Below are 15,105 nucleotides of genomic sequence, written 5' to 3'. Positions count from 1 at the left end.
TGGATGAGCACCTTTTCTCCTAAACTTAACAATAGAATCACTCTTTGCAGGGAGAACAGCATCCTTGCACTGCCAGAACTGCTGCTTGCAATCTACTTGCACAGTGGGATTTATGTCAAGAATGATTATTTTTAGCACTGAAACAGTGAATCCAATCCAACTCCATGTAGGAGTTACATGGCAATGCCTTAGTTGTTTATGCAGTTTAGGTTTTTTTAACAATTCTAAAATCATGTGATTTTGGGAGGGAGGCATATAGAAAGAAAACGCCGTACTCACTGTTTCTGGATTTGCCTGCCTTGTATTTAAAAATAAAGAATTTCTACTGCTGCGTGGATAGAATTTGAGGCTGAGCTCACTGCCCTGCACCAACACAGAGAACAGATCTCACAGGCTTAGCAGTGGTGTTGAGACACCCAGACTCCCTGCCTGGTGTACTTGCACAGGTACAACAGAAGCACTAATTGGCATTACTTCACCTTTATTTCTGGTGGTAACGAGCGAGGTGAAAGTACATCAGGTTGGCTTTCAGCTGTCTTATGACAGCTGAAGTTTCCCAAATCGGTTATACATACAACAGAATTGAATAAGGAAGCTGATGAGCAGACTCAATACAGAATTTCATTATGCCAATTTTCCACTTTGAAGAGCTACACTTACAAACACATACATTGAAGGCCACGTCTTGCATTGCCCGACTAGCGTACAGAAGGAATAAAGCTCGAGATTGCCTTTGTTGGTTCTGTTCTGTGAATGACTCTTTCATCAAAACGGAAGTGAAAAACATCTTCAGGAAACTGCTCTTCAACAAGAAGAAAGTGCTGCTGGCTACAGGTCACTTACACCCCAAAGTCAAATATTACATAGGAAACCTAAGCTGTGGTTCATTCTTAATAAAAGCTAGAAGATGTAATTGGATAATGAAAATCCAGTTACTACAACGGTTACCAGTTAAGAGACAGAAGATTTTACAAGAAAAAAAGACATTTCTACTGCAAACAAGCTGGGACAAATTCTGCTAATACAGAGTTCAACCCTTGGATAGTCAACAAAGAACAAAAACAGTACTTAAAGAATTAAATCTCTGTCTTGATACTGTATCAATGTACTTATATATCTGTAATTTAGAGTACTTAATCTTATGTACACATTCAACACCAGATTGCAATAATATGTCTAAAACAACCTGATAAATTGCTATATAGATGGCAACTTTGGCTAGAGATACACACAGTTAGAGGAATACATTGGATAGGTTTTTCACATCCCATGCTGCTGTGAGACATTATCTATGCAGAAATACTGTCCCTGGAAACCAAATCTATGAGAATGTTGGATCTTGGGGGGAAGAGTAGAAAGAAAAGTCCATCTTACCCTGAATGTTTATATGGCTTTTATTTATTATTGTATATATTATATATATATATATATATATATTTTTTTTTTTTTTTTTCTTCACATCTCAAACTATGTCTTGTTAACTGTACTGCTGGCCAGTGCTGTGGCTGCGGTGGCACCTCACTGGGCAGACATTTCTCTTGGGAGAAGAGAAATCTGGAGCAGTGTAACTTTTTAAATGAAAAAGCCACCTTAATGTCCTATGTCACCTTAGAACTTAATTTATTATACATTACTTTAAGAGTCTTCATTTACAAATGAAGTTGCTTCATCTAAACACAGTTTCAACATATGGTACATAATAATATATGATGGTTTATTGTAGATGATGGTAACAAATGACTTTCTAGAAAGCCAGCAGGAAGAAAATACTTTCTGGTTTCACAGGGTATAGATAGAGCATCCATGTGTATGACTGCTGAGAAGTTTTCTTCTTTGCAAAAGTATCTTAAAAGACCCCACACATTTCTCATTCCATCAAAAGATTTGTTAAGCAGTAATTAAACGGAATTGTGAGAGTTCACAGGCTTTTCTAAAGTGAGTCAAAGAGAGGTTTGTTCACTAGAGTTTCTGTCTCTGGTGAGCAGCTCACTGCAACTCCATAAATAAGTGCATTATTTTATTTGCATGCTTTAGCTGTCTTGAAGATCTTAAATTGTTATCTTCTGAGATCCAGGTGCATGCCATATGGTGTTTGTGCAACTAAAAATGAAGGGGTCTATTCTCGTCTCGATGTGTGGGGAATCCCTGAACACCAAGAGAAGAACATATCCTTAAGGGTTAAAGGAGGGAACACATTTTTATTTGATTACAGGGCTTACGGAAGTGACTTATATTTGCTATAAAGAATATCAATCAAAAGAACTGTAGGTTGATTTAGGCGCTTGGAAACACCTTATCTTAGGCTTCATGATGCCACTCCTAAATACGTCTTTCTCTAGGAAACTTTCCAAATTGAACTATGAAAAGTAATAGTTTTGTTTGCTGTAATACAGAGCTGCACAAACATTCTGTTCCTTCATTACAGTGCCTGCAGTTGCAGTGCAGAACTGAGGTGTAGAGGAGGTTGGACCATAGAGGAGCCCTACCACGACCACAGCTCTGTATATAAATGACATACTTTTCTTCTATCTTAACAGCAAACATCATTAAACACAGCACTCAATTTGTAACGAAGTATTTTTAGAAAATAAAACAAACAACACAAAATCAAATCCAAACCCCAAAGCAATAAAATACATATAGCTACTCCTTACATTTGTTGCCTTGAACCACAATTTACAATTAGCTCTGTGAGACAGCACCATATCCACTTCACTTTCTTCTCAGTGTAATAGCAAATAAAAGCGGTATCAATGTTAATATATTTCTAAATAATCATATCAAACTTGACAGAGACTTAAGCTGTCTCAGTGGCTTAGCTAAACAGCAGTGCTGTCATTAATCCTGGTGCTGAGAAGTGGCAAAGCAGATAGTCTCATTCTGTCTCATTAGGGAAAGCTTTTTACAAATTTGTGGTGCTGTCTCTGAAAAAATAAATCCTGTGCCTTCTTAGCAACCACATGTCAGTTTAATATCAACTCTGAGTGGCAATTTCCAGCTAGTAAATTAAATCTGGTTTGCAATCTGTTTCATTATATTTGCCGTTTAGGACAGTAAAACGTCTGTGAAAAGTATTTCCTTCTGAAGAAGTTATAATTGCCATTTTTAATCCACCTATATTTTAAGGTGGATGCAATTGCGAATATTCAGATTTTTTTTTTTTAATCTTTTGTCATTCAAAATGTACCTGGACTTGCACCATCTTAAGCTGCTTTCCACGTAAACCAACAGTAAACACAACTTCTAATAATACAGGCTTCACAACTCTTTGGGAATCGAATAGTACTATTCAGAATGGACAGTACAAAGCAACTTTCTGGATCTACTCAGGACAGAGATTTGCAGGAGAGCAGTCAGAGCAATCCTGAGGAAGCATCATCACTTACAAAGTCAACTTACCTTGCATTTATGAGGTACTGTGCTAAGCTGATGTTTGCAGGGGATCCTGTGATTGTAACTTGTCGTTCTGCAGAGCCTTCTGTGGCATTAGCAATCTTGATCTGCGCTCCTGACATCTGCCTGATTTCATTTATCTTACTGCCTTGTCTGCCAATAATGCAGCCTATTAGCTGGAGTAGGACAAAGACTGAGATTAGTGCCACGGACAGAGGCAAAAACCGCTTCACTGCAATTTGTAGTACTGCTAAAAATATAGTTTATGAAAGACTCTCAGTATGAAACACAAAGACTTCCACTGTGCTGTTTGGAACAAGTCCCTAGCATGGTCTACCAGTCCAACGTTCCCATGTCTCTAAATCAAATTTTTGCTGCTACATGGGTAAGTATCAAGAGAGCATCAGACCATTTAGCTGTCTTCTGCAGCATAAAATGACCGCGTGTTGCAGTGCTAATGAATACAAGGCACAGCCCAGCCTGAGAGCAGCCAGCCCAGCAGAGCTGTGGGCTGGACAGACCTTGCTGTGCTCCCACCCAGTCCTGCACAGCTCCAGTCATGCTTCCAGTCCTAAAGCTCATGGGAATGCATGGGCCTGTCCTGCACTATTAAAGTCAGTGGGATTTACAGCTGAGCACCTGCAGGTAGCAGCAGGCATAGAAAAAGCCTGGTAGCAGTGTGCGTGTACAAATATAAACACACACACACACACACACACAAACATATATATATATATACACACATACACACGTGTGTAATTTTTAGCTGTATTTCTTCACAGAACCTTAACAGAACTCACACTCCATAAATAAAACTGAGTCTGTATTTCCTCAGATCCCTCTTTTCTTTTTTTTTGGAGGGGGATAAAATTACATTGGCATTATCTTCAACTGATAGCTCTGTTGAAGGTTGGCGGAGTCACAAGCTTTTGGACTTGAGATGCAATTTGCAGAAGTACTGAATGCTACAAATGAGCAGTGCAGTACAATCAGGGATAGGGGATGTGATTTGTAAGACTGAGCACAGGAGCCCCAAGGAGTATGTGGGCACTGAACCAGCCACTGAAGCTGAGATGCTTTGGCTTCCTTAGAGACAAGGAGCAGGTTTTCTGCTAAAGCAGCATGGAGACTAACAACACTGCAGTGCCCAGGACATGCAGAAAATGCAAACTTGGCTCTGTGGGACTGCTGACGCTGCTGCTGCCCATTTGGCAGAAAGAAGTGCCAGTAGTGCTGATCGCCTTTCCTTCCCACTCTTTCTGATGGGTTATCCTTTCTGTCACTGCAGTACTTGCAGTATCTTGGCAGAAGCAGATTCACATTGTCCAGACACTTCAGCAAAAGAACAACAAAAAAAACCCTTAATCTTTGCTTCACACCTAGTGACACAATGACAAAGCGGCTAGCAAGGCAGCCAAAACAGACACAGAGAACAAGAGCATGTGTGAGAGGGGAAAAACAGGCTTTAGGAGCGCGCGCACACACACACACACACACACACACACACACAGGATTTTCCACCCTGTTGAAGCTGAAGGGCCTCATTTAACTCTATTCTCATCCCAAGGACCTGTGTCAGCATGTTACTGCCAGGTGCCCATACAGAGCCTTGCGTCCGCTCCACCATTAACATAAGCAGACAACAGCCAAGTCATCTTGGAGGAAAACACTGCTTATGAGCACATCCCTCTACTGAGGACCCTTCTGTTTTCTATGCTTTCCTCTTACTGGTCTCCACAGTCCATGGGTAGTTAAGGTGAAGCAGCAGAGATGAGCACCCAAAGAGCAGTGCAAACACCAGCTGGTGGGGCTTTTGGTTATCATTGTAGGCCATCAGTATGAGCAGTGCAGAGAAAGTTTTGGCAGGGAACCATTGGACAGGAACACTGACAGCACCCGATCCACTCATATCTGTTAAAACCTGGTGATTTCTGTAATTCTGTTCCTGTGAATCATTTATATGTCATATCCCAGCTATTATTTACTCAAATTTGGTTAGAAGTGTTTGCTGTTATGGGAGCAGAATGGAGCATGGAGACAGGAAAAAAAACTTTGAATTATCTTTACTCGGCTTTGAGATGATGAGCTTGAAGTGCTGTTCAAGAACCTGTCTGCTGCATCCAACGCTCTTCCTATTAACATTTAGGTTCTGTTAAGCACCAGCAAGGCAAATCATAACATCTTCAGATTCCTCTGACACTTGTCAAATGACATGAAGGGCAGGGTAGGCTTCTTGTCCCTATTATAATGATGTCTTAACTATGAACAAAAGAAGTAGACTGCACAAATGTCTGAAGAGGAAGGGTAGAAATATGATGAATTTACTTACTACGAAGAACTTGTGTGGTCTTAAGAACACGTAAAAATATATAAAGGTATAAAAAAATGTATTTAGAAGGATTTCAAGAAGTCCAGTTGTCATGTGGTGTTGTCATTGCCTGTAGTGTTCAGGACAAAGGAATGTGTAGGACTGCTGGCTCTTCAGGTGTGTGGTGAGCACACTGCAGTCATCAGCTCTGGTAAGGCACCACTGGGTCACACAGGGGCTGTCACCTGCGTGTGCAACAGGTCCTTGGGCAGCACTTCTAACACAGTTGTGTCAGGAGAATGAATCTGTAGGCTTGTAGATGACTTCGGGTTAGATATGGAAGGTTCAGTCCAGACGGCCCCAGGATAACAATGATGCAGCTGTCTGAAGGAGCACTGTTAATTCATACACTGATTATGGCAGCTGTCTGTAATACAGACACCAACAAGTCTGTGTTTGTTGTGCTGGGCCAATTCTGGGAGCCTGCTAAAGGCTTTGCTAAAGACTGCTTTAAAACTATACTTAGGAAGAAAAAGAGGGTGACATTGTAAGTCCAGTCTAAAGCTCCTCCAAATCATCCTTTGATTCTGTGATAGTGAGCTGCTTGAACATGCTCTACAAGTCGTGACCTGACTGCAGGTAGCACACAGAATACATTCCTCCCCTTGCCACACTAATGCTTCTGGCATCCTTGTTTTACTTGCTCACATTTGTGCAGCATCTGAAATATTCCAAGAGCTGATGGCTTCTGGAAGAAGCTTTGACCTACCAGGCAGTGGATATTCCACCCTGATCTGCTGTAGACATCCCTGTTCATTGCAGGGGAGTTGTACTAGTTGACTTTTAAGGGTCCCTTCCAACTCAACTGATGCTGCAATTCTTTGATTCTGCTCTACATAGTAGCACGTACACTGTCCTGTCTGGAGGACAAGCCACATCAAATCACATCCAAATGTGTATCTTCCTTTCCAAGACTGACCTTTCTCCTTCCTTCAGCTGCCCTTTTATTGCAGTACAGCAGGGTCTGTGTTACTCAGTTCTCAAAATGTCCCCCACCACAAAAGCTGCCTGTCCTGTGCTTTGCACGTAATACTGCATTTCACAGATGTGGATTCACTGTTCCTTCAAGCTTAGCAGACAAAAGTTGAAGAACATGAAGGTTGCTAAACATGTTAAGTCCTTCAGAACTTTCAGCACTACATTATTTTTGATGCTCACCTGCTTGCTCAACATAGCAAGTAATAGTGATAAAGCTGGCCCATTAGAGAGAGCAACTGAGCTTCCTATGGGCTATACAAAGCTTACTGTGTACTATATTATAAATTTATGCATATGCTTGTATAATCAATGAATATACTTGTTATTATTATGAAATTACTTGTTATTATTATGAAATATACCAGAGAGTTTGGCTAAGCAGGCTATTATACAGAACAGAATAGATAAAATGCTTACCTGTGTCCTGGGCTCACTATAAAACTCCAAAGGAGCAGATCTCCAGAAAGAGATCCTTCTCCACTGGTAGTCAGCTCTTAAATAGGTCTAGGAGAGAGGGAGCCAGGCTCCACCCCTTCCAGCAACACAGCTGAATTGCCTTCACCTGTGCTCCCATGGCTGATTCATTGCTCGCCTCAGGTGATCAATAAAAGGTTCAGGCCGTGATTCAGCAGTTCCCATACAATGCTTAAGGTACATAGTATGCACACTCATCTTAGAAACATACACAAGCATATATATACACAAAACTTTTATGTACATACAACCATCAGATCACAGAACTGTTAAGAGTTGGAAGGGACCTTGAAGGGCCACTTAGTCCAACTCCCCTGCACTGAGCAGGAACATGTACAGCAGGTCAGAGTGCTTGCAGAATATGTGTGCATATGTGTGCAGGTGTGCAGATTTTAACTCCCTCAAGGATGAAGCAGAATGGCTAAGATCAGAAAGGCACCCAGCCCTGCAGCCTGCACGTGTTTGCAGAAGAAGCCTAAACCTAGCACGAGGAATAAAGCAAAGCTTTCATCAATATCCTAAATTCTCATTCTGCATATGGCTTATGCATCACCTGAACAGCAGATGGCATCTCTGACTTCATGCTCAATAGTCCATGTGCCTGACAAGTTCCCAGTGAATCTGTTTCTGCTTTGCAGCATTTGTTGTCCGTCAGTATCATCATTTGCCCTTAAAAATCAAAATATCTGTTGATGTTCTCACCTTCTTGTACTGTAAACATCAGTGAAGGAAGGTTCCCTTTCCTACTGCTCCACTACCATGTCTCATCCACCTTCACCTACCTCAGCGTACCTCATTTCTTCTCATACCCATCAAAAAAACCAAATAAACAAAAAACCAAATCCTAAAACATAGATGCTACTATTTGCCTTTTTTTGGTTTTGTTCTGTCTTTTAGTAAAATTCTGCTGGTACCAGCAGCAACAGAATCAAATCCAGAGTCTGGGCTCTTAAAAGAAGGGACTGGAGGAAGGTCTGCTCTGGTTCCCCCTCCCCGGCCTCTTGGTGCTGGTGGAGTTTCCCCTGACTTGCCATGTCAGCAGAGATGTAGGCCTCTCTCTTCCATATTATTTTCCCATGCTAAGTAAATACGCTAAGCATACGTCTTCCCCCGCCAAAATGCTAAGCTCACTGATGGGGCCTAACAACCCAGCTTACTGCTGGGTTTTTCCTACTGGTTTGCTCCTCCATATTCATCACGCTGCCACACTGCACAGGGAGAACTCAGACTTCAAGTTCTTGGTTTTTTTGTTTTTGTTTTTTAAACCAAAGCCCAGTGTTGTAGGTCTGTCACAGAAGAAGTGTTGAGCTTCCACGTACTTGTTTAATTCTGGTATCTTTTCTTTCTTATTATCAGTCTAGCACTGGTTAAGAGGAAGCAGCTTCTACTGCTTGGCATCTGTCAGGTCCCTCAGCTTTGATGGAAAGGCTTTTACTCATAGTACCACTGCATCTTCTTCAGAGTATCTTGTACATATTATTAAGTCTTCCCTCAACTTTCAAATCCTTCTGAAAACTTCTGAGTCAGGGATGGATTTAAGTGAATATCCAAAGTCCTCAGGACTCTTCTGGAAGAGGCATTACCCGATTTGGGGCTACACATCACAGCATGCTCAGATGCTGCCCTTGTGTCCTCTTTACAGCTGCCACCAATCCTACTCCAGGAGCTGAATTGAGATCTGCGAAGATGAGAACTCGGTGTTCTAGAGACTATCAGAGGAGGAGGAAGAGGAGGCACCATGGGGGCTCTCTGGGGGCTAGGTTTCCCTGGAGACTTCTCCAAGAGCACTTTGCATGCTTGGCCCCTCTCAGACTACTGGAAGGAAGGACTTCTGACTCCACTGGTGATAGGAACAGCTCTTCTGGATGCTTTATCCAGCTTGGGTGGATTTGCATGTCTGTTTATATGGAATATTGACCAGATTTACTTTGTGTTTTCCAAGAGTGAAGCTTTCCTGCTACTTGCTTCTGCCTGTCTCCCACATATATAAGGGAATTACACATAATTTCTAATGAGGTGGATTTTACATTATTATTATTGGTTTATTCATTTACTTTCAATGGCCATTTTGGGGATTGGATTACACAATGCTCTGAAATCCGATATCTGTGCCCAGCAGTGATGTCATCCCTCCTGCTCCCTAAAGGACAACCACTATTACACTACCTCACACAGAGGCTTGTGCAGAACACACCTCAAGTCTGAGCTCCGCATTCTCTTCACACTTGATTTTCTTCCACCAGATTCATACTGGTGCTTTGGTTTTTTGTATTTATCATTATCTTGTTTTTAAAAAATAGGTGTAACACATATGTAGGTGCAGTGGCAACTGTAGAACAAGTGGATATTTGCAAGCCACATACTGTTCTCACCTGTGCTGGACTTCTGCAGGCCTGCATGCATAAAATGAGAGAGGTTTCTGACCAAAACAGGACTAAGAGATGTTGACTGGGCAAGTGAAGTCAAATTACCAGTGCATGGTTTCCTGCACAACTGCTGCTGCCTCTCCCATCTGAACCAATGCAATAACATCCTTTCACTGTCTGCAGGCTGTTTATAAGCACAACCCCACCTTGGCCCTGGTTTTCCTCCTTTAGCAACAACAAGGCACACGCTGTGAAGCTCAACAAATTTCCTATTAGAAACAACACATGGATGTGTATTTGCTTCTGAGAGAACAGTGCTGAGCCACGGCATTTCATAGCTCCTCATCAGAAACAGATCATTTTTTTTCCTCTTCTAGTGCACTACAGCACATGAGGCCAGCTGTCTCCCTCTCTGTCTGACAGGAACCCTGAAGAAGTGAAGTCAGAAGAATAACCTCGGCTTTACATCATCAGGGGCAAGAACAAAAATTGCCTGAAAGTCAGATTACAAAAACTTGCTTTGTAAGGATAAGTACCATGCTCTCATAAAATCCTCAACTTACAGTAAATTGGGTTATAAACTACTGACAGATCAGCAGGACAGCCTTTAAGTCACATAAAGCTTACAAAATCACTGTGCTCATAAAATAAAGATTTACCTTTGCTTCTTCTTTGTTGTTCTATATCTTTTTTTTCTTACTGTAAGTCATTGCCACCGAGTTTAATAGGGCTTATAGAATATTCTAAGTGTCTCTTGAAAAATATAATTGCTATTTATGTTCCCACTCATACTTGAAAGCTTTTTTCAGTGGAGGGGAAACTGTCCATTTTTCAGGTGACTCATTTGTAATGCAAACTCAAAAAAATCCCTTTGCATATGAAAGAGAATAAAACTTGAAGGCATATTTGCATGATGCACAGAGTATCAGCTGAGCAGTTAGAGCAGCTGCTTGAGGATTAGCTCTGTACTGCCCAGGAGACCAGATCTGTCTGTCACAGCCAGTGCAGAGTTCTGGAGCCCCTGTTCTCGGCTAAATGCTTGTACTGTACCTCTATCTAACCAACGTTTGGTTTGCACCTTTACATAACTTTTTGCAGGGGAAATACTCTGCCTGGGGTAAGCAAAGTCTCTGGTGCAGACCAGCTCCATTCCACCACTGCGGTATGGTGGTCTCCAGCCAACTCACAGCAGATGGGGTCTGAGCAATTTCCGACACTCTCCAGCCCCTCTGCTAGGGTCACGCATGACATGATATGTGTCTCAGACCATGTCTGCTTTTCACTAAAAGCAGCTGACAGCCAGGCTTTGAGGAAATGGGTGAAACACCATGGTGTGGATGCCACTATGGAACTAAGCCAGCAGCACTGAAGGTGTGACATGAGATGGGAGGGCCACTTTCACTACTGCTGTCGGCATGTCAGTAACCCATGGCACCTCCCTCCCTTCAAAACCAAAGCCAAGGTTGTTTCTGAGGACTAGTGTTTGCAAATCACCCACGATGACAGAATTCCCCCCGGTGGCAGAGGAGACCAAGAAGAGAAAGCAGTACTGACTATGGATCCACTTACATCATTGGGAATAGTAAGTTCATGGGAACTGGTTGGAGAAGTGGCATCCAGTCCTATGTGGGGAACAGACAGAAAATGTTATGCCAGTCGCTTGCAAAAAGGGTAAGACACAACAAGCCAACAAGTGATACTATAGAGGAGGAAACATACCAACAAAAAAAACCAGAAGAGCAAAGAAAAGTAGAGAAGTGCTAGCGAAACAGAAATGAAAGAAGATGCAAAACTCAAGAGGGTTGGACTCGCTTTTAAAGAGTCTTATTTTAATTAACCTTTAACCCACCAAAACAACAAATGTCACATGATTCCACAGAGTCATACAAATCCTTTAGAAAATGGAGGGTTTCACCTACAAATCATTTCTGAAGCTCATCATAAATACATTGATTCAGAAATTAACGGATGACTGAAATTTGACCTCTCTACCCAGTGTTGTAGAATACAGAAAATTAGAGTGGAACTCAAACAGAAAAAGTAGTTGAACCAAATACATAGTCATGAAAATTAAAAATAATAATAATAATAAAATAACGATGAGGAAATTAACCTAAAAGAATTTGGAAATTAATGAGGGATTAGTTGCTGAAGAATGTTGGGAAGGGTCATTTTGGAAGGGAAAAGTACCAAATAATGTAAGTTGCATACATTTGTTTTTAAATTGGGTGGACAAAAGGAAAAAGGAGAAATGGAATTACTGCTCTAACACACGGTAACATTATAGGAACATATATCTCATGAATACAACCAGGAAAAGATTAAGGAGCAGCATGTTAATGACAAGAATGAGGAACACAGAAAGCTGGGAAAAGCCATTCAGTGTTACTTGCAGATATTTTATCAGATACACCATAGAAAAACAAAAATGATTTTTTGGATGTCATTTCTCTCCCCTTTTCATTTATTTTTTAATTTATTTCCTTGGGGCGTTGTCTTGATTTGTTCATTATCATCTCTGAAGACATGCCAAAATACTCATTTCCAACTAGAAATTGTGGAAAAGGAGCTATTTAGAAAACAGCAACTCATCTACAGTTTACTTGAGTTTACATTCTACTAAGAACTGTATATAGTTATTTGATGTTGACTATAACACAGTCAAGTTGCTCACAAAATTTGATGTATGTGATAAAATGTTATTTGCCATACAAAGCATGTACCAGTTTATTCTGTGAAATTTTTGATGCCAAGCTCCAATCTAATGAAGTATAGAAAAAATAATTTATTGTATGGTTAATTGACTCGACTTCTCTCTTGACATGAGTTCTTTCTCTTGAGTAAATAATTTGTTATCAGCTCATGCACTTTAATCAACACAGGCTGAATTTCACATTTCTTAAGTGAATTGAATTTCCACTGCAGTTTGTAAGCAGTCATTTGCTCTAGTAGGACATGAGGCACTTGTCCCAGCAGTGACGATTAGTGATGGTCTTAAGAAGTCTGGCTCTATGATGAGCTCCAGTTTTAGCATGCAGTAATTTCTTTAATCTAAATTTCTATACTGCCATTACATGCTATTTTCTTGTATTTTTTGGTTTACAAAAGATGCTAACAAACTGGATATTTGGCAGGACATATGTCCAAGTGCTTCACTCAGTGTCAACTGGTAGATACTGCATGGTCCACAATAACTTTATAAGGATTGAAATAACTCAGGATTTTTAGCCAATGGCACAAATGGAGTGGGTTTGATTAAATAAACATAACAAACAAAGCAAATCTTAGTAGTGATGAAAGGAACTGTAATAGAGGAAAGGGAGGGAACAACAAAGATTAATGTGTCAAAACAGAAGGATTGTTGGTCATTGACCACATTTGTTATTAAAATGATGTAATGACCACGGGAAACAAAGCTGTTAAGAAGAAGGACATCCCCAGGAGGTCATGGGTACGTACCAGGGAAACCAGGGGTGGTCTGCCCAAGGGGAGTAAAGGGGGGATGCTGCATAGCCAACTGGTGAAGCTTGGTCAACTGCAGGGCAGGATGGGAAATTAGAACTAACCAATCAAATGGAATTATTTCAGAGCAGAGAAACCGTCTTACATGTTCTAAAATTGGATTAATTAAAATTATATTAAAAAAAAAAGTTTAATCATTCATTCTGATCTACTGTAGAGAAAAAAAAAACAAACAACAAAAGAAAACGAAACAACAAAAACCCCAAATTGGTTATAAATGACACTCTCTACTGTTATTACATGTAGCAGCTACTGTTAATATTAACTAATTACTGTAGAATTACATATTAAAAGAGTTCAGATTTATCACATGCAAAGAAGACTGAGATAACTGTGATTTGTTCCTGGGCCATTGTACTTTCTAGTAAGTATTACACAAGATAAGAGATGCAACTGAACTATAATGTATGGCTATAACGTATGTCATTAGGGACATGTGTCCTTAGTCCATGTTAACTCCATTGCTAGCAGTAGAAAGTAAATATTGCCCGGAACAAACGAAAAGGTGAGGAAGAAAAAGGGAGTAATTTACATGTGCTGGACTCACGTCTGGATGAGGGATGGCATACTGCCCCTGAATTGTAAACGCCTGGAAACAAGAAGCACAGGGAAGACAGAGGTCAGCTGGGTGGGACAAGCACAGGGCAGCCTCCTGCTGGCCCCACTGCGAATGCCACCCACGTCGCCCTCTACACCAAGTAAAGCTTAATTTTCTTGTGCTGCTTGATAATGCTTGGCATGGTGCAAAATGTTGTTCACAGGATGTATGGGGTGATGCCAAGAGCTACAGCCTACGCTCTGGCAACCCTGATGCAGGAGGTGGCTTGCTTGGCCCACCAACACAGTGCCAGCAGATGTGATCCTGCATGGCACATGACACAGCCCCTCATCTCCCCTGCTGGCTCTGCTCACTCTGTGCAATGGCCTACACAGACACAGCTATGAAGAGATTATAATTTTCTATTTTATTCTGTAGAGCTTTTCTGAAAGGAAAGGCATGTCAGAAAAATTTTAATGTGCTTATGTTCAGACGGGCAGGGAGGCAAAAGGACAAATTATAATGTATAAATATTTGTAGTGGGAGAATTATAAACAGGAACAGAGCTGATTAGCTTAGTTTGCAAAATGCTAATTTGACAAAAGGCCTCTTAGAAAGCAATGAATCCTCTGCAAATGATAAAACAATTCATTTAATGATGTTCAGATATTAAAACCCTTTATGCTCCAACTGCTTAATGCACATTTCTGCAGCAAAATTTCCCTTCTGGAGAATAAACATTTCATTTAATTTTGAAATTAGCTATAAAACAAGGCTGAAATCTGGCAAATATTATGCACATGAGCAGTTTTCAACCAGAAGGAACTACTGGGCTCAACGGCATGTTCACTTGCATACATACTCACATGCATCTATGGGATGGCCTTTAGAAATGGTTTATAAATGAAAAGGTCCCCATCTACGAAAACAGACTCTAACTGCCATCAGTGGGTCTTATGAGCAAAGTGTGTGTTTAAGTGTTTTACCAAATGAGGACAACCTTAAGGAAATGTTAAGACTTCTCTGCTGAGTGGAAGGCTTTGAGTGTAGCCAAGCACATGAGCAGCCTTTCAGATATTCAATGGATATGGCACTGGGCAGAGACCTAGGCCAATGAGCAAACAGTGGGTTTGAAAAACACACTCTGGTCTCTTGCTCTCTCTGGTGGACCAGAATAGATCAACCAGATCTTGGGTTTCCTTCAAATCCAGCTGAGGGGACATCATTTTTTCACAAGGGTGCTTCCCAAGATGTGGTCTCCAAGCCAGCAATGAACTACTGCGATAAAACTTGCTAACAAACCTAAAAGCACCCTCTTCCTCATTGCTCTTCTTGCTCATATTTCACATACACACATGAAGACACAAACAAAACTATGGAAGTAACAGGAGTAGGTAACACTCAAAGCTCTGTTTATTAACTCTGCCCTTTCCACGGCAGATGCATGAGAAGTACAAGCCCAGTAG

General features: G+C 41.0%; 1 protein-coding gene and 1 long non-coding RNA gene across 18 annotated transcripts in view; both read right to left on the bottom strand.

Annotated features, from left to right (window-relative positions):
- LOC128091440 (poly(rC)-binding protein 3-like) overlaps positions 1-15,105 on the bottom strand; it is a 479,014-nt gene that overhangs the window by 12,919 nt on the left and 450,990 nt on the right. For 10 of the 17 annotated variants that reach the window (XM_052704578.1, XM_052704579.1, XM_052704577.1 and 7 more), the window contains 4 exons: positions 13,634-13,690; positions 13,039-13,114; positions 11,149-11,201; positions 3,400-3,569 (listed from right to left, as the gene is read on the bottom strand). In XM_052704578.1, the coding sequence (XP_052560538.1) occupies positions 3,400-3,569; positions 11,149-11,201; positions 13,039-13,114; positions 13,634-13,690 (356 nt within the window). Of the gene's footprint in view, positions 1-464; positions 2,171-3,399; positions 3,570-11,148; positions 11,202-13,038; positions 13,115-13,633; positions 13,691-15,105 lie in introns of those variants that run through there. The other 7 variants (XM_052704583.1, XM_052704590.1, XM_052704587.1 and 4 more) reach the window with 6 other exon arrangements.
- LOC128091447 (uncharacterized) lies at positions 4,234-8,151 on the bottom strand. The gene is made up of 2 exons (XR_008211413.1): positions 7,157-8,151; positions 4,234-6,830 (listed from the first exon to the last, which is right to left on the bottom strand). It is a non-coding gene; the product is annotated as an uncharacterized LOC128091447 (long non-coding RNA).

This window comes from Tympanuchus pallidicinctus, unplaced genomic scaffold (genome assembly GCF_026119805.1).
Source record: "Tympanuchus pallidicinctus isolate F22 unplaced genomic scaffold, pur_lepc_1.0 scaffold5, whole genome shotgun sequence".
Classification (NCBI taxonomy): domain Eukaryota; kingdom Metazoa; phylum Chordata; class Aves; order Galliformes; family Phasianidae; genus Tympanuchus; species Tympanuchus pallidicinctus.
Note: the sequence above shows the minus strand (reverse complement) of the source record. Positions and strands in the feature narration are given on the sequence as shown.